General features: G+C 52.2%; 1 protein-coding gene across 1 annotated transcript in view; it reads right to left on the bottom strand.

Annotated features, from left to right (window-relative positions):
• Positions 1-10,394: 10,394 nt before the first annotated feature.
• SMAD6 (SMAD family member 6) overlaps positions 10,395-21,745 on the bottom strand; it is a 75,593-nt gene continuing 64,242 nt past the window's right edge. The window contains exon 4 of the mRNA XM_007127850.4: positions 10,395-11,311. Coding sequence (XP_007127912.2) covers positions 10,770-11,311 — 542 coding nt within the window. The 3' untranslated portion in view covers positions 10,395-10,769. The remainder of the gene's footprint in view (positions 11,312-21,745) is intronic.

Raw genomic sequence — 21,745 nt, 5'->3', positions numbered from 1 at the left:
AAGGAATGTCCAGGATTTCAGGCACAGGAAGGCAGGTGGCATCGCAGCCGACAAACTACAGCTTATAAAAGAACATTGGCCCAGTTTCTGTGTCTGACTAGCCCTTCCACTCTGCTTTTTTTCCATCCCAGCCCTCTATCAAGCCCTTATTCTCTCCTAAGTCATGTCTCAGACCTCATCAATGCTCCCATCAGTACCTCTAGCTTTCCAAAGCATTTTCCTGCTCCTGAGTTCATTGGTTCCTTGCAACCACGCTGTCAAAGCAGGCCTTAGACCCATTTCACAGATGAAGAAACTGAGACCATCCCCATATGGGGAGGAGGTGTTAGTGAGCCCCTTGGCTACTCCATGCTCCCCCAGTCTTCTTAGCCTCCCAAGCGTGGTGTCCAGAGCCCGGGCACAGGCTGAGAGGCATGAAGTGCTATGAGCCAGGGTCTGTGAGGCACATGAAAGAATCCCAGTGCCTTGGATGAGGGAAAGCTAGTGAGCACTGGAACAAGAATCAGATAGACCCAGTAACAACCCAGCACCACCAGTTGGCTGTGTGACCTTTAGGTGATCGCTTGACCTCTCAGAGCTTTTGCTTCTCATCTATAAAGAAGGCATCATCCCACAGATGCTGAAGCACTGCCGTGGGCATGAAATGAGAGAACTGGTGGTGTATTACTTATTTACTGCTGTGTAACAAATTGCCTTGTTTTTAGAGAGACTATCTCCCCAAACTAGTCAGTCCAACCTGTCCCATTTGTCAACACCACCAGTTAGATGGCATTTATCAGCCTGACCAGATGCCTGAGTGATGGGAGCAGACATTCAGAGGTGCTGACAGGTGTTCTGCATGGGAGGTGCAGGAGTTGGGGCTATCTCATGCTGTTTCTTATAACTTCTTGGTTTGGGAAGGTTAAGGGAAATGGCGATCAAATTATGGTCAGAGCTATCTGGCGGCAGATGGCTAACTAAGCAGTAAATTTAAGGCATGTGCATCAGTGTGGGAGGGTTGTACGGGGTGCTGTCCATCGTGAAGAAGATCCTGATGTCCAAGGTGTTCCCTTCCCAGGTGCTGGGTTGCTGCTCTTCCTCCACTGCCAGAAAACCTGTGTGTTCTCTCCCAGTGTCTATACTTTCATCTTTTCCCAACTCATCCCCTACTTGTACCCAGACCTTTCTCCCATAAGGGCCAGGTACGCGAGTGACAGGGCATTTTAATAAAGTTTAACCCGAATTCCATTTGAATCCCCTTTGGTCAGACTACCAAGCATAGGTTGCATTAACTAGGCTGGCCTTTCAGGGAAAGTAAGAAGTAGCCGGCCCAGGAATGGTTAGGGCAGAATCTCGATATACCCCCCCACCCTTTTCATCCTGGTTATCACCCAGGAGGTGGCCCAGAGTGGATGATCCCTTTCTGCGGGCAGCCACAATCAAAGACCAAACTGCCTTACTCAGGTGTATGGACCAAGTGGAGGGGAGGGAGATAAAGTTGGGAATGTTGACTCGACCAGACCATACGTATGGATGGCAGGGAGCAGGGACAGTCATGAACACCTTGACCATCAGCCCATTGTCAAGTGCCTTCTGTAATACAGTTGCACCATTATTAAACTGTAAATGGTCCCGAAAGCTGAAAACATGACCCAGATCGGTTTCAGGTGCCACGACGTTGTGGCCGGAATTGGCTGATCAGACTGGAACAGCAACACCATAACCTGAAAATGTGTCAGCAGCAGGGAGGCACCCACCCACAGCCCCAAGACAGGGTCAAAGGTCCAGGGCAGTCAATCGCCCAAAAGCAGTCAGGACCCGTGCCCACTGCGAGACAGCCAGGTCCACTTTGGGCAGCAGTCCCAGGTCGGTGTGCAGTGTAGGGACATGGCATCCTTTACTTGCTCAGGCCTCTGCGGGTAGTCATGTCTACTAGGATGACAGGTCCAGGCAGCAGTGGGGGCAGGCTGGGTAGGGCAGGCTTGCCAGCCGGTCTCATCAGAGGACAGACCTTTCCCGTAGGCGTCTGCAGGAGTGACCCACAAAGTTCAATCGATAGCCTCAATTTGTCGTGACAGTTTGTGACCCTATAGAGAGGTGTCTTTAATCTGCCAGCTTGTAGTTTTCCAAGCAGTAGATGAAACAGCTAGGTCATTGGCTAAATCTAAGAGACAGTAAAACTATAGCAAGCTCCCATCAAGAGCAGTGTTGGCTGGAGCTGTGAGAACAGTCTTGAGATCTGCCCACTGAGGCAGAGTAGCTGCAGCCGCCCAGTAGACACCATTGGGACAAACCCAACCTGCAGCAGTAAGAGCCCTGATACCGGTCCATCCTCCACCTATGGTTTCCTCTGGGAGTTTGTCTGTCTTGGGGAAATTTCCCCAGGAAGGTCAAAACTTCCTTAGAGCAGCTAGGACTCACAGACCTTTGACTGTCATCTCTGCCTGGATCTAAAGTTGGTATGACAGACTGCATGAGGGGCTGAGTCATCATTCTTCCCTGGCGAGTGTGACCTGTCCCACCCTATTGTCTCCAAGTGAACAAGCCAAAGTTCTAAGAATCCCGCTGGTTTCTCCCCATAGCAGTGGTGAATTTCCCTCCTTTCTTGGCATAAGTGCCCATCTCCCTAACTGCTATCTGAAAGGCAAGAGTGACCTCAGCCCACACAGGAGAAAACCTAGTGGTGGTTGTTTTCATTGGGGAAGAATGGAGGCTGAGCACTAGATTGACGAGGAAGTCCCACCACTCGGAGAGTTAGCCACGACCAGGGCAGTGTTTTGGCAGCTGTCTTTGAACCTTCTTCCTAGTACTCAGCCTGCAACCGCCTCCCCAATTCCTCCTCATTGAAAGGCCATAAAATAGGGGCCATCTGTTGCCCACTTGGCCATACAACCTGGTCAACCTATTTGCTACTGATTTCCATGGACTTCCCTCAAAATCCCATTAATTGGCTTGCCAGCCCCTCCTTTTTCCTCTTTTGGAAAGCCATGTCTCTCTCAACATCCCATTCTCATCACTGTCAAGATCTATGAAGGATCTGAGATTTTAGCCTATTTGTAGGACAATAAGTTAGCTTGCCCCGTTTCCTGGATGCTGGTGGAAGACACGAGACTCCTGGGTCAGAGACAACAGACTTTTATTACTCACAGCACCACTGGCAACGTGAGCAGTACTGGTTTTCTTGTGGTGCAAAGAGAGACAAGCGACACCTTCACACTCGGTGGGGTGCTTTATAGGAGAGGAATCCTGAGCTCAGGGAACCCAAATCTTTTATAATGGGCAGTAAAATGGCTGTGCTTTGCACAAGAGGGAGACATGAACTCTGTCTTCTAAGTCTGTTGGCTATCATATATCCTTGAAGAGAGTCTAGAAGGCAGTCAGTGCCTTTGCTTGTAAGATTCTCAGAGAGACAGACCATGGAGAGTTGTCGCCCAACACTACAAACTTTCTCATATGTGGTAGAGGATATCATCTGCATTTTACGTATGAGAAAACCACAGCCCAGAGGAAACACATGAAAAGACCGGGTTCACAGAGACTGGAAAATGGTGGAGCCAAGATTCAAACATCCACACGCTTTCACTTTTCTCCAAAGCTGGCCCTGCATTCTCAGCAGCAGCAGCTCGGGCATAAGGCTTGATGGAGAAGGTGGCAAAATCTCTTGTTCAAAGATGATTTTCGGTGGCTCTGTGTCCCCTCTCTCCCCAGCCATGGCACATTCCAGAAGAGACTCACCTCAAAGGCCTTTGGCTTCTCCCGGTCACTTGGGAGCCCACCCCTGAAGCCTAGAAACTGTCACAGAAGGTGTTGGGTGACATTACCTGCTCCCTAGTGGGGCACCCCTGGAATCTCCAGGTTCGGAATCAGACAGAATGGGATCCCAAATATACAAACTGACAATTCCTCAATTTAAAACCTTGTGTGGCTCAAGCTGGTTCTTCTTCCCTGTGAGTCGTGGCAGGGACACCCCTCAGCACAGCCAGGGCCTGGCAGAGATCCTGGCTGTAGGCCCGGATGGGGCCGAGTGGCCCCAAGGGTCAGACCTCAACCCCCTGGAGCCCCAGAGTGAGGAGGGCCTAGGAGCCAGCCAAGGCCTGTCACCAAGGCGCCACTCGGCTTTCTGGGGATCTGATGTGGTTTTTGACATGTATTGACATTATATGTTGGGCAACACAAAGCAGGGGATTCTTAAAGAGTCAAAATAGTTGTCGTCAAGTCCAGGAACAGCAACCATCCTCCCTCCATGGGTGGACGAGGAAAGGGATGAGGGAGCAGGGGTGGGAGTGGGGTCACCTTTGCCAGAGGGTCTGCTTCCAATACACACACTTAGAAAGCACCGATATGCTGCCCATTTTAGACAATTTAAGGAACTTGGCCAACATTCTATGGCCTATGGAGAAGATTTTTTTTTCCCCTCTACAAAAACTTATGAAGAGATGTGTTTCTGTTGAGATGTTAAGGAACGCACACCTTAGACTGCATGCATGTACACAGTGTTGTTTATGTGTGCGTTTTTCTAGGCATTCCTAAAGCTCCATTTTGTTCACTGCTCAAAGATGAGAAATAGAAAGTGAAACTATTACAAATAAACATTTCCAATTAATTTGCTGGTTCAAACAAAACTGACCTCAAAAAGCTGGCAATAAACACAGTATTTTAAAAATTCAACAAATGCTAAATGTGACTACAAGCAGGCCCTATTCTAACTGCTTTACAAATATAAACCCATTTAATTTCATCTTCCTAACTATCCTAGGAGGTGTCCATTCTAACAAATAAGGAAACTGAGGCTCAGAGACCTTAGGTAACTTACCCAAGGTCACTTAGCTGGAGGCAGAGCTGGGCCTGGAGCCCTGGGAGTTGCCTCCAAAGTTTGTGTGCTCAGCAGGCAAGGAAAGTCAAGTTCAGAACTGCTGCCATTCATTAGCAGGACTGGGGGTGGGAGTGGGTAGGAACACCAGCTCTGGAACCAGAGAGATATGGGTGGGAACCCTCCATCTGATACTTCCTAGCTGTGTGACCTTGGGCAACTTACTTAACTCTGCTGAGCCTCATCTATAAAACAGAAATAAGGATTAAATGAGATGATACAAAGTGCCTAGTACATAACAAGTCCCTCAGTAAATGATAACTGTTAATGATTATTGCTAAACAAAGTAACGCTTCTGTTACTAGCAATCATCTCAGCTCCTCTCAGCAGATCTAATAGGAAAGTCCACCCTAAATTTTGGAGTGAGCATCAGGGGCTCTCTAGAGCCCCTGGGCTCCCCCAAAAGGCACCATCAAGCCATCTGGTTTAGACCTTTCATTTTTGAAGGGAAGTTAAAGCCCAGTAAGAGGGCTCTCTCCCAGCATCACTCAGCCAGGTCTCCCACGGTGCCCCCAGGGAGTCCAAGGAGGTCACATTAAAAACCATGTGTGTCCTCTACTCATCACATGAGCTCCCAAGTCTCACCCTCAGAAATTCTAGGCATTTCATCTATACTCCACTGGCCTCGCTGTGACCTGCATTGAAAACAGCAAGGCTGAGAGGCTGTTATAGACTTTATCCCGGGTGACAGTCAGCCTAGACTGGACATCCCCTTCCCCAGCATTCTCCACCAAACCCCCGACCAGGCCAAGGTGACACACAACTTCCCCTGGGTTATCCAGGTTGCCAGAAGTCAGCAAAGGCCTCACGATCCCGGGGTGACGAATTGTAAAACTTTGCCTCCATATGCCTTTTATTAAAAAGCATAGGGAACACGACAATGAGAACGCACTTAATGCCACAGATCTGCACACTGAAAAATGGTTAAAATGACAAATTTTATGTTATGTGTATTTTACCACAATAACACCACCAACAACAAAAGCATAGGGAAGATGAAAAAGTTCCAGGGATGGATGGTGGTGACAGTTGTACAACAATGCAAATGTACTTAATGCCACTGAGTTGTACCCTTAAAAATGATTAAACTCGTCAATTTTATGCCATATATATATATATATATATTTTTTTTTTAACCACAATTAAAAACAAACAAAACCAAAAAATGATCTGTGCCCCTACCCTTCTTGCCTCTCGACTGCTTTGCTCAGGCAGATCCTGTCTTCACAGAAGCCTTTGCAGCATCTCTGAGAATCAGCTCCGGAAGGAGCCCCAAGTCAAGGGTTTGGCCCCCATTGGCCACTGCCTTGGTGTGTGACCCTGGTCACCACCCTGACCTCTCTGAGCCTCAGTTCTATGACAGTGACGGAACTAGATGTCCTCTAAGGGCCCTCCCAGCTTAGCCGTTCTCTGAGTCTGTGTTCTAAATCATCAAAGGAAAACGCTCCCTCCCAAATCAGGAATTCTTGCTACCACATCCCCAGGAGGGTAGAATAAGACTATAGGACCTGGAGCCTGAGGCTAGGGGAGGAGATGAGGGTTCTTAGGGGCCTGTAAGGAGAAGCCAGCTGGGGTTGTCATGAAGACACATGATACTAATAAACACACCCCCCTCTGGATGACTGCTCGTTCCTTTAGAGTTTATAAAACACACCCACATCTATTACCTCCATGACCCTTTCATTCCACAAACATCCAGGGAGCCTATCCTCTGTGCCCGGCACTGGGCTGGACCAGGGCCAGGGGGGCCAAAGGGACATAAGACATCTCTGGCTTCTAGGAGACTCCCAGGCAGGAGAGAGGGGACAGCGGCGTGGGCAGATCTTGGATTGGGCAGGAGGGAGCATAGGCAGTCACCAGAGAGGTCACTGTCACTCGGAGGACTGACAGACTTGACAGTGACACCCACACTGTCAGATTTGGGTGCAGACCATGACTCTGGGTGAACAGTGGATTGGAGGAGGTGGGAGAGGGATGGAAGCCCAGTAAGAGGCCACAGCAGCTGTCAGGAGGAGGCCCTGGTGTCCCCAACGAGGGATGTCCCAGTGGGTCACTGACTCTATTCCTGCTGGGGAAACTGAGGTTCACACAGGTCAGCTGATGGCCCAAGGCAACAGTGACTTAGGAGATCTGGATTTGAGTCCTCATACCTGCTGAGACCCCAACCCAAGCTTTCTTCACCAACCTGAGCTACCTTCCAGATAATACTAGGGAGCACTTGCTGACAGCTTAATACTTGCCAGTTGTGAGTGCTTAACAGGCATTAATTCAGTTAATCTTCCTGACAACCCTAGGATGTAAACACTCTTATTGTGTTTGGGGGTTTTTTTTTAAGATTTTTTTTTTTTTGATGTGGACCATTTTTAAAGTCTTTATCGACGTCGTTACAATATTGCTTCTGTTTTTTATGTTTTGGTTTTTTGGCCACAAGGCATGTGGGATCTTAGCTCCCTGACCAGGGATCGAACCGCACTCCGTGCTTTGGAAGGTGAAGTCTTAACCACTGGACCACCAGCGAAGTCCCAAATACTCTTAACTGTTATTCCAATGAGGCAACTCAGGCCCAGAGAGGTAAAGTATATAACTTGCCTCAGATCACCTATCTGGTAAGCAGCAGAGTCTAGATTAGAACAGGCAGCTGCAGCCAGAGGCAGCCAGAACAACGAAGTCCCCTGAAATGTGTGTGTGGAACGGGAGCTTCCAGGACAGGTGGCGGGGGGATGGGGGGAGTTCACAGAGGTGAATAGAGGTATGTGCATGCCCTCCAGAACACTGGGGGAATCTATGCCCAGACACAGAGGAAGCAGCCAGACCAGGAGTCTTGAGACATGGGTGTTAGGCTCAGCTCTGCCCTGTACTTGCTGTGTGACCTTGGGCTCCTCAATGGTCCTCTCTGAGCCTTGTGTTTTCTCACCTGAAGCATGAACACAAGATCTCCAGGGCACCCCCTCTCCCAGCTGTGCTTCCCTCACTGGTAGATCCATCCCTCCACAGCCCCTACCCCCAGACATTCCCAGAGACCAAGCAGGGAAGGGACTGGACATGGGGGTGGGCTGTGAAGCTGAGACGAAGGAGCAATGGAGGGACTAAGGCCTCTCAAAGAACCTAGTCAAGAGAAGGAAATCCATTCCCTCTCCGCCCTCACCCCAGGCCTGGGCTTGGGTTTGGGGGCAGTAAGCCCCACCCACCTCGCTTCCCAGGGCCTGCAGGGACCAGGCTCCCACGACGCTCTCCAGAGACGGGGCCTTGTTTAGAAAGTGTCTTCTTTGGAGCCTGAGTCACTGGATCCCTGGGTGGTCTGGGGGAAACCACAGAGTTTCTGCCAGCACCACAACCGGGAAAGGGGGTAGAGAGCAGGTCCTAACACCACTTGTGCCCTCAGCAACTCAGCCTGTTCTGTCTGGGACTTGGTTTCCCTGTGTGAACTGAGGGGCTAGAAGTGGAGTCTCAGACCCCCACAAAGAAAGGCAGCCACCAGGCCTTCTCCCTAACACTCGAGGCCACCCAAGGACCTTAGGGAGGTCCTCAGCCTCAGGACAGGGCAGGCCTTGGAGCAAGATTGCTACAAGGTTGAGGCCCCTGGGCCCCCAGAGTTCAGCCCTTCAGGCTCACAGACCGTCCCCAAGGGACAGTCCCCAAGGCCCACTCCAGCAAAGCCGATCATAACCAGCACAGAGGAGGACACCCAGCCAACATCTGAGACAAAGGTTTGTTCCTTTCCCCCCCAAGGAGCTTGGGCAAATGACAGCATTTGTGTAAGCATCCATTCCTCCATCTGGAAAAGGAGAATGGCAGAGAACACCCCCGCGGAGGTTCTTGTGAAGACAGGATGCATCAAAGTCACTTCACGAGTAGGAAGGACTCACAGTGAGTTAGTGTCAGTTGTCACTGACTTGGAAAGAAGACAGATACAGTGACTCCTATAGCCCATCCTCACACAGCACAGTCCAGCTCTGCTCACTGCACCCCAGGAGGACCAAGGCCTGGATAGTGGGGACACAGCAGAAGGAGTAGGGCCTCCCAGGAAGCTCGGGTCTGAGGGTGGCAGAGTGGAGTGAAAGGGTCTGGGCTGGCTGGCCTGGGTATGGGGACAGAATTAGCAGGGGTGGGGAAGGAGTCCACTGGCATATAACTTTGGGAAACCAAGTGAAATAGTGTAGTTCTTGGAGGATGTGGTGGCCATGATTCCCACCTTCTGGCAGTCACACTCTTGTGTGGTCCCCCCACCCCTACCCCCCCACACACACTGTAGCAAGAATGGTTTGTGCGATCAACAGAATATGGCAGGAGTGATGGCAGGACGCTTTTGAGATAAGGTTAGGAAAGACAGCAGCTTCACACTTGGTCTCTCTCTTTTGGATCCGTTGCCACATCATGAGTAGTCCAATGGAGAGGCCTACGTGGCAAGGAACTGAGGCCTCCAGCCAACAGCCACGTGAGTGAGCTTGGAAGTGGGTCCTCCAGCCCCAGTTAAGCCTCAGATGACTACAGCCCTGGCAGACAGCTTGATTGCAGCCTCACGAGACCCTGAACCAGATCCACCCAGCTAAGCTGCTCCTGCATTCCTGAACACAGAAACTGTGTGATAATAAATGTGAGTTGTTTCAAGCTGCCAAGTTTTAGGATCATTTATTACGCAGCAATAGATAACACACAGGACTTCTCAGAGCATTTAATAGGCTAATGTAAATCTCCAAGAAAGAAGATATACAATGTAACATTCCCCTTAGTTACTTGGCCAAGAAGGCCTTCTTTTTTGAGTTTTCTCAAGAGAGGAAACTGATTTAATTGATATGGCTCTGGTTAACTTCTAACCTTGATCTGTCTCATGAGCTAGTCATTTACCCTTCCAGAACCTTAACTTTTCCCTTTTATAGAGTAGAAAAAAACCACCTGCCTTTGCATCAATCATGACTACAGTTCCAGATGGGCAGGTTCTGAGCTACTTGGTGGGGGGATGGGAGGGTAGCTTATCTAGGTCCTAAAAGGAGTTTCACCCTGGGGCTCAGGTGGCTTCTGTGAGGTGGTAGGTGGGTTCAAGACCCACCAGCTCAGTCTTTCTTCCACAGGCCATTTCCCCAAAGTGGTGAGAATTAATGTTTTCTAGCTTGCAGACAGCTCAGAGATGAGAGGCATGGACCCAAGTCTTCCCCATCAGGCTGAGAGTTCCTCTAGGCCAGAGCATGAGCCTCCCCCATCAGACTGGAAGAGCTTACCTAGGATGGATAGCCCATGTACTCTCCCTCCTCCCCCTGAATCCTGCGGACACACTACAGCCATGGGTGGGAAGGAACAACAGAACCTTCTCTGGCCTTAAGAGCAAACATATGTCCTTCCTCCCTTTTCAATGTAATTCCCTCTACTCTTTAACCGGAAAAAGATTGAAATCAAGTTTCGGGATGCCTGATGGGTCAGAAACCCACAGAAGCCCTGCATGTTCCTCTTTGTTAAAAAGAAGACAGCTTAAAAAAAAAAAAAAAAAAAAACTATAATGCAAATACTTTATTATCAACGAGTGACTGGTATTAGCTTTTTGTCTGGGCATTAATATTTCAAAAACCATACACCAAACCCAGGCTCTTCCACCTAGCTCTGCTGTATCATTTTCTTTAAAAAAAAAAACAAACAAACAACAACAACAACAAAAAACCATAAAGAAGAGGAAGGAGGAGAAGAAAGAAAATATATCTGTATTATAAGCCAAAGTGCGTCTTTCTTGTTTTGTCCATATACACACATTGCACCATACATAAATAATTACATTGTAAAAATGACTCCATAATTACAAGTATAATATATATTTCCATATAATATATAAAACTTTATATTAAATCTAGGTAGATGATATCTGGGGGGGGTCGTCCATGGGGGCTGTGTCTCTGGGCACGGGGCCCCCGTTGGCGGGGCGGGTGGCGGGCCGCTATCTGTGGTTGTTGAGGAGGATCTCAAGCCAGCAGGGGCAGGAGGTGATGAACTGCCGGGAGTAGCAGGGACCCCAGCCCTTGGCGAAGCTGATGCGGACGCTGTTGGGGTCGTAGGGTCCGTCGGCGGCGTCGGGCTCGGGCCCGTGCTGGAGCAGGCCGGAGCGCTCGAAGTCAAACACCTTGATGGAGTAGCCAGGGGGCACCTTGCGGACCACCAGGGCGCGGCCGCCGGGCGCGTCCAGCGTGGGGGAGTTGACGAAGATGGGGTGCTCGCCGCGGTTGTAGGCCCACACGCCGTCCGGCTCCTTGCTGAGCAGGATGCCGAAGCCGATCTTGCTGCGCGTGCGCCGCACTGACTCGCTGCGCTGCTCCAGGTTGAGCTGGCCCAGGCAGAAGCCGCTGCCCTGAGGTAGGTCGTAGAAGATGCTGACGGCCTGGTCATACACCGCGTAGAGGCGGCCCACCCGTGTCCGGTGCTCCCAGTAGGCCACGCTGCACCAGTGGCTCGGCTTGGTGGCATCCGGAGACATGCTGGCGTCTGCGGGGCAAGCACAGGGCACGCGGGTGTTATTCCAGGGCAGCGGAAGTGGCACTGCCGCCTGGCCGGTGGGGTTTGAGCGGGGTCTCTGGCGCCCAACAGACATGGGGAGCAGAACTGCGGGCCAGGCCGTCCTCAGATTTAACCCACAGCAGGACCTCACCGCCCACCCCACCCCCAGACACACACGAAGGCAAGGCACCTACTGTGCCAGGCGCCCGTGGGTACCCAAACACAAACCACACCCGGCTCCTGCCTGTAGAATTTTACAAGCCAGCAGGAGAGGGACACACACCCACACACCCAAGGGAGGGACTGAATGGTGAGCACCTACGTTGTTCCGGGTGCTGTGCTCTGCACTCCTCACTCCGCACGTGACTCACTGGGTCCTCCCATAACTGTGAGGCCACCTTCTCATTTTACAGATGAGCGTCCGAGACTTTGGCAGCCACCAGCAGCCTGCCCAAGGCCACTCAGCCGGCGAGTGGCAGCACCGGGATTTGAACCCGCTCAGTCCAAGCCTCAACCTGAACAGAGCGGGGTGAAGCTATCAGAGGGCATAAACCGCCCCTCAGAGGGGACTCAGGCATAGGAAGGCGTGGTGCGCTGGGGAATGTGGCCCCCAGGATCTCTTCCGGCCCAGAATCGGAATCGCGGCTGCCCGACGGCGCCCAGCCTCAGCTTGGAGCGTTACGCAGGGTCTCCCAGTAACCCCCACCCCCGGCCCCTCAAGTTGGCTCTCTGGGCAGGAAGTGCAGCTTTTCACCAGAACTGTAGCCGCCTCTGTGAGACAGAGAAGCAGAGGGTCTCTAAGTGCAAAAGGAAATCGCTCCTCAAGGGCTCCAGTTTGCCAGCGGCTCCTCTCCGGGCCTCAGTTTCCCCATAGACGGCAAAGGGGTGGCCTGGATGATGACTGGGACCCCTCCGCACTCCAGCTTGGGGCATCTCTACATGTCTGCATGAATTTAACAATTTTCTGAGACCAGGCCTAATACCAGGTATAGGCGAGGGACCCATCTTGAAGGGCAGCCCCCTCCGCACCGCTCTCAGGTGTGGCCGGCTTCTCAGATCCTGAAGCGTTTTGACATCTGGTCTCTCCTTTGAGCTCAGGGCTCTGACAAGCAGGTGGGCACCCATGACTGCCCGGTGGGGTTATGTGTTCCCACACAGGCCCCTGGCTGGCGCTTTTGCAGAGGGAGAAGGTCTGCTGGGGGCCTGATGAGGACACACTGAGGCCCTTTATGGCTCGGCTTCTCCAAAAAAAACAGATCAAAGTCCAATCAAACCTGAGGGAGAAAGCACTGCCAACAACCTCATTCAGGAGCCTGGGTGAGGTCAGCTCTGTCTGCCTTCAGCCCAGCCCCGCCTAGAAGCCCCAGAGCAGCCGGGTGACAGGGCTCCTGACATTCTCTTATGTGCTGGGAGGCCCATCTAGCAGGAAAATGTCCACCTGAGGGGCCTCCTGTGGGCTGCCTGCTCTGCTATGGCCTGGGGCTGGGCACAGTCCCAAAGGGCATGCCCCTTGCCCTCTGCCTGGCATTAAGATCCCAGCCACAGGTCCCAGGCCAGCCCCTGAGGGCATCTCATTTTGTCTCACAGTCCCCATTCAGGCCCCTCGTGGTTCTAGCTGATGGTCGGGATGGGGGAAAGAGGCCCTGCTCCCTGCCCTCAGCTGACTTGCCCCTTAGCCAGTGGGCAGAGCGACAGCTCTAGCCCGTGGTAGGTGACACAGCTGCGGGCACTAGGCCAGCCCCAGCAGGTGGACATCTAGGAACACCCCAAGCCACTGCCCCTTTCTCCATCCATCCATCCATCCAGCCAGCCAGCCAGCCAGCCAGCACTGGTCTGAGAGTTTCCAAGAGCCAGGAGAGCAGCACCATCCCAGCCTGGCTGTGAAACTCCAACACCAACCTTCTCACCAGGCAACAAGAACTCCATTAGTGCACTAGGCACAGAGAGGCGGCGAAGCAAAGCAGCTATGCCTGGAGAATGTCGGGTGACAAGACAGACAACAGGCATCCCTGAGTGCCTTCCACGAGCCAGGCACCTTCTTCACAACGGCCTTGGTTGCACCTGTTATCACCCCAGTTCACAGGTGTGGTGACTGAGGCCCAGGGAGGTGCCATAACCGGTCAAGGGCACACACTAGTGAGTGCTGGAGCCAGCATCAGTGCCAGGCCACACTCCCGAGGGGAGCTCTTCTCCATACTCCGGGCAGACACCCCCCAAAACCCATGCACCACGCAAATGCCCCCCTTCTCGAAACCTCACCCCGTTTGTAACCATGACTGCTCTCGTGGTCTGTGAGTCCTAGAGGTGCTCACCCACAAGCCTGTGAGTCACTGCCCGCCCCAGAAACGAAAGGTCTTCATTCCCTGAAGACTCACCCAGTCCCACTGAGTGAGGGAGTACTGCCATCCCCTCTACAGATAAGCTCAGAGAGGGCCACCCTAGTCATAAAGTGGCAGCTCTGCCCCAGGAGGGAGCCACCCTGTTGTCAAAGGCAAAGAAGCAGTTTAACAGTCAGGGAGTGGGGGTAATGGGATTGAGGGGGTGGGGTAATTCCTCCCTCCCAGCTCCTAAAAGGCTTTCAATTCAAGGCCAAGTGGGCCTTCCTGTCCCCCTCCTCTCAGCACCTCCCACCCCAGCTGAGCCAAATGTGCCCTCACCCTCTCTCTACCCCCATCTCATCAACACCTGTGTCCCTGGCCTTGCCCCAGTCAGCGCTCCTCGAAGGGGGATGGGACCCTGTAAGTGGGGATGAACCCCATCCCCTCACCCCCCCGCCCCGCCCCGGAGCTGCCCTAGGGCCCAGCCTGCCCCATCCGTGGCACTCAGGGACACTGCCTGGGCCAGGCCTCACTTTCCGCGGCCTCTTTGGTTGAGCAGACTGGGTAACAACTCATCCAGCCTGGGCTCCAGGCCAGGTCTTCCAAATTCCAGGGGATGGACTGCCGCCTCTGAGAAGCCCTCTCTGACCTCTCCCTCCTGTGCGCCTAGAGCCTTAAATGCAGTCCCTCCCTTGGCCTGAGCAGGTGTCTGTGCCCCTGGCTGGCCTCAACTCTCAAGGAGGAAGGGGTGGGTCTTAGTCCTTTCTGCATCTGTCCCAAGTCTGCATGTATCCCCCCAGGGTGCTCTTGGAACACCTGCAAGGGACGAAGGAAGGAAATAAAATAGATCCCAAGTGTTGGCACACTGCCCTCACCCCTACCTCCCACAGGAATCCTGCCCAGCAGGTGGGGCCGATGCCCTCAGGCCCAAGGGGGTGCTGGGCAAGGACTAGGGTCTCAGGTCTGATCCTGGGAAAGCAGGCTGGCAGGTGAGCCCATCACCATGCTTGGGGCCTCCCCATCCCCACCTAGCTCTTAGGGTCTCTGGGCTCCAGAGCTGGAGGGTCCCCCCGGCATCATCTCATCCAGGGAGCCCCGATGCTTTGGGCTTTCACAAACCAATACACTGTTTAATGGAGGGGTTGGGAATGTCATAAGGTTACCATGGTTTTATTTTGTCACATACAGACTTATTAAAAACCCCAAGACCATCTACTATCACTAGCACAAAAGAAAGTAATTTGATGCTCACAAAATAGGTAGGACCTAAATCAGAAAATTTTAAATTAATGCATTTAGATTATAAGAAATTTTCTTATTTCTTTCACCATGAGCCAATGAAAACTTAGTCCTGAGGCTGGCCTGTGGGAACCATCAGTTGAGTCCAATGTCCTTATGCCTCCAAGATGGCACCCCCGGGGGTACCGGGTGACTTGCCCAAGGACACACAGCAGTGGGTGGCAGAAGTGGGACCAGAACTAGAGACCCCAGATTCTAACCTAATGCTTGTCACATGATCCAGAAGGTTTCCTAGTGAGACAGACCTAAGCTCTCACCACTGACTGGATATGTGGCCGTGAACAAGCCACTGAATGTACCCAAGCCTCAGTCTCCCCATTTGTAAAACGGACTTATTCATAACCGAGCGCCTCATTTGCACAGTCCATCTTTGGATTTTCTGGCAACTCTGGCAGCAGATCAATTGGGAGCAGAAAGAAGCAGCTGTCTGTTTATCCGTCCCAGCGCTGGCCTAACCCTTCCAAGGCCAGGGCTCCTTAGGGGTGTCGCGGGTCATGACCCAGGGTCACCAGCACGGGAAGTTACAATAGGACAATGGACGGCAGTGCCCTTTGCACACGGTAAAGCATTTTACAAATGTTAAGGTTTAGCTCCCAGCCCGGTACTTGAGATGCAAAGAGATGCTCAGTAAGCGAAGGAATGAAGGGTGAAGCGATGAATAACTGAATGTGGGGGACACAGGTGAGTGCTCCTGGGGTTCTATTTACACACACACACACACACACACACACACGTATTCACATCTCATGCCGTGTGTTCAGAACAAGCTGACCCACCCTCTGTGAGAAGGCAGGCACCCCCAAACCCAGGGTCACCTCTCCACTCCTCACAGACGCAGAGCCCCACCCGACCCACCACACCTCTCGTCTGCGGCCTGGGCTGCCACTCAGGCCACGAGGGGACAGTCTCTTGCAGAAGATCTTTTGCTTCTCGTGGCTCCAGGGCTGTGGTCCCACCATCAGCCTAATTAGGAACCAGCTCCTTAATTGCAAATAAATACCGCGGAGTCAGACCCGAGTGAACAACATCAAAGATGACCGCGCTCTGACCGAAACTCCTGCTCGCTACCCACTGCTCAAGGCCTGGCCTAGTTCCCAGCCAGACTCTGGGTCCCAGCTGGAAGGGTTCCAGGGGGAGGGGGAGAGGAGAGGCGCAGTCTGGCGCGATGTCTGGGGCAGATCTGGTGGAGCGGCACCAGGCCGGGGGTCAGGAGGCCTGCAGCCCGGTGTCCAGCTTCCTGGCCCTGATCAGGCAGGCCATCTCCCTTCTCCTGGCCTCAGTCTTCCTTTCTCAACAATGAGCTCTGCATTTCTGTGATTTCATGCATGTTCACAGCAGCTCTACTCGTAATCACCCAAGCTTGGAAAGCAGCTCAGATGTCCATCAACAGGAGGATGGATGTTAGGGACTAAATGTTTGTGTGTGCCCCCCCGCCCCAAATTCATGTTGGAAATCTTATAACCCCCAATGTGACAGTATCAGAAGGTAGGGTCTTTGGGAAGTGATTAGGTCATGAACGGGATTAGTGCCCTTTAAAAGAGACCCCAGAGAGCTCCCTCATTCCACCGTGTGAGGACACAGCAAGAATACAGCCATTTATGAACCAGGAAATGGCTCTCACTAGATACCAGATCTACCGGCCCCTTGATCTTGGACTTGCCAGACTCCAGAACTGTGAGAAACAAATATGCTTTATTTAAGCCACCAATTTATGGTATCGTTATTATAGCAGCCCAAACAGACTATGATAATGGATAGACAAAAATAAGGCTCATCCACACAGTGGAATACGACTCACCAATAAAAACGAACAAACTACTGAAACACACTACAATGTGGGTGAATCTCAGATGCATCCGGCTGAGTGAAAGAAGCCAGACACAGAAGATGTGCTGTTTGTTTCCATTGATACGAAATTCTTGAGTAGATAAAACTAACCTAAAATGACAGAAATCAGAACAGGGATTACTTCTGGGGAGAGGGGATGAGGGAACTTTCTTGGGTGCTGGAAATGTTTGATATCTTGATTGGTACCGTGGGAACTTGGGTGTAGACATTGTCAAAAATCATAACCTATGCACTAGAGAGCTGTGCATTTCATTGTACGTATGGTGCCTTGAAAGAATTACAACGAAGACAGTGGAAATGTGCTGCTAGGCCAGCCCTCTGTGGCCATCCTGGAGTGGTCCCAGCAGGGCTCCCAGGTGGCCCAAGGGACAAGCCCTGTGTTTCCAGGCCAGACAGGGGTGGCCTGGCCGCCCAGTGGCACCCACATTCCTGCCACCAGAGGGTGGTGATGCCCGCGGCAGGCAGGAGGAGACTGGCCTGACAGTAGGTCCTCTCTCCCCTGCACTGAAGCCGGCCCCTCCGACGGATGGCGTTCCTTCCTCTTGGCCTCTCTGCCCAGCAAGGGTGCTTCGAGCCCAACGTGTAATTCTGTCGGGGTGCTGGGGCACCAAGGGGGCCAACTGCGTCTGGGGGAGGCGGGGAGAGCTGAAATCCCAAGCAAGCTTTTAGCTTCTTTGAATCAGCAGTTTTCTGTCAAAACAAAGGGCAGGAACGTTCCTGTGTGCTGCCCCCCTGGGTCGCATGCTCCAAAGGCCTGAGCATACGCGATGCAGCTTGTTTTCCTTGTGATTCCCCCCTTTCCACTGGGCCAGACCGCCTTGGACTCACCCATCCTGGGAGGCAAACCAGAGACATGCCCAGATTAAAGTCTCCGATCCCTTAGACTCTAAGGAAGCTGGATGTGGAGGCTCAGAGCATTCGCAGGAAGCTGGACCCTGAGTCCCCCAGTCTCCAGGGCCTGGCTGGGCCGCTCACGCTCCTCCACGTTCAAAGCTTTTGCTGCTTCTTCACACCCCCTTGGGCCTTAGCAGCCTCCCTGACTCTCTTGGGGCCGGCCCAGCCACACCCCAATGAGTGATGAAGCATGGGCAGACCCCATCGAGAGCTGGGAAGGGAGACTCAGAGACTCAGAGAAGTTAAGTGACTTGCCCAGGGTCACCCAGCAAGTTGGTGGCAGAGCCAGAGAGGAGCCTAGGGCTGGCTTTTCCAATCCCCTTTGCACGGGGCCCCACTGGGGCCTCCTACCCTCCTGGAAAATCCTTTCTTCTGTCCCATGTCATGCCTGTGGCTTTAAGTTCCCATCCAACCAGCGGCTTTTTCATCTGAGGCTCCCAGGCCTGGGAGTAATTATGTGGCCCTGCATCTGGTTAACCTAACACCCTTTTAAAAGCCTTGTTTGCCCATTAGATAAGTAGTTTTTGTTATCAAACTAAAGAGGGAAAAAGAAGTTTCCACTTAACCTTCCTTTGTCATTTTAAGCTACAGAAATGGCTTCAGGTTTTCCAACAAGTCCAGAGATACAGCATTAATTAGAAGCTCTCTTTTTTTTTCTTTGTTAAGGGAGGGGGAGACCAGTCCTTTATCCACTGGGATCCGGCAGTAAAAGCAGAGAAGGAATGTGCACAGGACCATGTTAATGGTCAACAGCTTAGAACAAGCCTCTCCGCTGAACGCTTTCCAAAAGCAGGGCCCAGCTGACAGGAGTTTCCTCTTATTCGCTCCCACCGGCCCCTCCCCACCCCCACCTCAGCTCCAGCACCTTTGGCCCCCGGAGGAAGCCAGGCTTCCAAGAGGAAGTTCCTAATCGGTCATTACATCACGGGCGGTCTAGCCACTGCCACTGACTGCACGGGGTCCACCTTGGGGGCTCTTTCAGCCGCTGGTCTCTGGGGCCAAGGACTGTGCTTTGCCACCACTTTCCAGACAGTCGACCAGCCTCTCTGCTCTGTGTGTGTGTGTGCGCGTGTTCTGTGTGGTGCAAAAGGAGAATGACAGCAAGGGGAGGAGGGAAGCCAGGAAATGCGTGATCCATGTGGCCAAAATTCATGATTCTGCAGATGCAAAAACTGAGGCCCAAAGAGGGAAGGGAACTTGCCAAGGTTACAGGGAAAATTCGCAATACAGGGGCTTTCCTGGTGGCGCAGTGGTTGAGAATCTGCCTGCTAATGCGGGGGACATGGGTTCGGGCCCTGGTCTGGGAAGATCCCACATGCCGCGGGGCAACTGGGCCTGTGAGCCACAACTACTGAGCCTGCGCGTCTGGAGCCTGTGCTCCGCAACAAGAGAGGCCGCGACAGTGAGAGGCCCGTGCACCGCGATGAAGAGTGGCCCCGGCTTGCCGCAACTAGAGAAAGCCCTCGCACAGAAACGAAGACCCAACACAGCCCAAAATAAATAAATAAATAAATAAATTAATTAAAGTACCCTTTATTTAAAAAAAAAAAAGAAAAAAGAAAGAAAGTTCGCAATACAGTGGCTAGGACCAGTTGGGTGTCTCCTGCACAGGGCCCAGAAGGAAAGCTGCCTGCATGTGAATCTCAGCTCTGCCACTCACTAGTGGTGAAATCTTGGGTAAGTGACTTCACCCCCTGGGCCTCAGCTTCCTAATCTGTAAAATGGGGATGCAATCAGAGTTTACTGCCTCGGGCTGCTGGGATTAATTTCAAGTGCATTGAATAATCCCTGGTTCAAAATAAGCACTCCGTAAGTAACAGCTATTATTTTTTACTAGTATTATTACCACCATCTTATCTCTATAAGTTATTTGTATAAATTATTTAATAGATTGACTCAGCCTGTATAGTTCATAAGGGTATTCATATTAGGTAATAATAATACCTGCAATGTGCCAATGGAATTGAGAACCAAGGGGAAATAAGAGGAGTACTAGTAGTAGTAGTAATAATAACAATAAAATAAGCCAGCCAGTAGTAGTAATAATAGTAATGATGATGATTTACCAGCCAACATTTAATGAACCTTTACCAGGTGCCAAGCAGAGTATGAAGCACTTTAAATGCAGTATCTCAACATACTGTCAATCCTCACAGTAATTCCCATTTTAAGATGCAGCTGAGGCCTGAATGTCAGGTAGTGTGTCCACAGTCCTCAGCTAGGAAGTTGCAAAGCTGGGATTCAAGCTCACATCTATCTAGAGACAGGGGGCTTTGCATTACTCTCTCATGGTTGCAACCTATGGGCTGCAAACCTCCAGAGGCCTGCCAGGTAAAATGGCACAGGGACTGTGCTGTAATAACCCACCCGTGTCCACTCCAAGCTGGCACGTGGAGACTCTATAAAGACAGGATGTTAAAAGTGGCCCTTGGATGTGGCAATGTGGGGACCCCACCACACGCTGCCCACCTTCTAGGAAGACTGGGGGTTTTCAGAAACCATGCCATAGAACAGCTATCTATGGTCCCCTATGCAGCCCTGCAAACACATACACTTTTTTGGTTTTTAAGTACAGTTTCTCCCATGCAGTCCCACCACCCCTCCTCTACACAATGAGCATTTTCTAAATGCACTGCAATAATGAAGGGTGACCTTGGGAAAGGGCTGCTGACCCTGGCTGAGTAACTGGAGTGTGGGAGCTGCCAGGTGCTCTGTGCTCTGCACCAAGTCCAGGAAGCAGAATCACCTCCATTCTCAGAGGACAGACCCCAGGGACAGAGGCCACACAGCAATGCAGCACGGGAACCCTAACCGATGGCCTCTGAGCACAGCTCCTCTCTGCTGTGCCCTTCGTGCTGCCTCATCTGCCCCCTCTGCTCTTTTGGGGAGTCCATGGAACCCCCACCCTGAGGGGTTTAGAGGGATGTGAATATGAGGATAGTCAGTGGCCACCCAGCTGAGCTGTAACTGGCCTTCTCTAGAGAGAGGCCTGCTGGGCCCGGCAGGAAGGCCTTTCTTCTGGCCTTGGCGCCCTGACCCTAGCCTGCTCGGCCCCAGGTCTCTGGTTGAACAAAGTGGCGGCCTGGGCTGAGGTGGGGAAGGTTTCCATTCATCTATCTTGTGCAGTAGTCAAACAGATCCTGAAAAGACGAACTCCTCTTGCAACCCTGACATAAAACAAGCTTTCACCTGGGCCCTAATACACACAGAGGAAGCAGAATCACCTCCATTCTCAGAGGACAGACCCCGGGGACAGAGGCCACACAGCAATGCAGCACGGGAACCCTAACCGACGGCCTCTGAGCACAGCTCCCCTCTGCTGTGCCCTTCGTGCTGCCTCATCTGCCCCCTCTGCTCTTTTGGGGAGTCCATGGAACCCCCACCCTGAGGGGTTTAGAGGGATGTGAATATGAGGATAGTCAGTGGCTACCCAGCTGAGCTGTAACTGGCCTTCTCTAGAGAGAGGCCTGCTGGGCCCGGCAGGAAGGCCTTTCTTCTGGCCTTGGCGCCCTGACCCTAGCCTGCTCGGCCCCAGGTCTCTGGTTGAACAAAGTGGCGGCCTGGGCTGAGGTGGGGAAGGTTTCCATTCATCTATCTTGTGCAGTAGTCAGATCCTGAAAAGACGAACTCCTCTTGCAACCCTGACATAAAACAAGCTTTCACCTGGGCCCTAATACACACAGGCCTGCTCAGTCTCCTCCACAGGTAGCTTCCCTGGCACCTACCAGGACCTATGACTTCTATCAGCATCCTTCTCGCCCTGCCTCCCTGGCAAGATTGTTCCAGGTTCCCTGGGCCCAGTGGGCAGTGGCTTTTTTCCCCAGACCTCGGTGCTCTGTGGTCCAAGCTCCCTTCTTAAAAACACTCTGCAGGCAGCTCCAGCTTCTGAGAGCCACACTGAGGCCGCCATCAGATCACCCTCCATCAGAGCTGAGCATTCAGACTCTACCCCAGCAACAATGGTGTGCCTGCCTGGCCTGGCCCCATGCTCCTAAAGGAAAGCCCAACACCCTAAGCCAGAAAAGACAAGACCCCAAGGAGGCAGGGCAGGGGAACCACTCAG

This window comes from Physeter macrocephalus, chromosome 11 (genome assembly GCF_002837175.3).
Source record: "Physeter macrocephalus isolate SW-GA chromosome 11, ASM283717v5, whole genome shotgun sequence".
In the NCBI taxonomy this organism is placed as follows: Eukaryota; Metazoa; Chordata; class Mammalia; order Artiodactyla; family Physeteridae; genus Physeter; species Physeter macrocephalus.
This window is presented reverse-complemented; position numbering and strand designations above follow the sequence as displayed.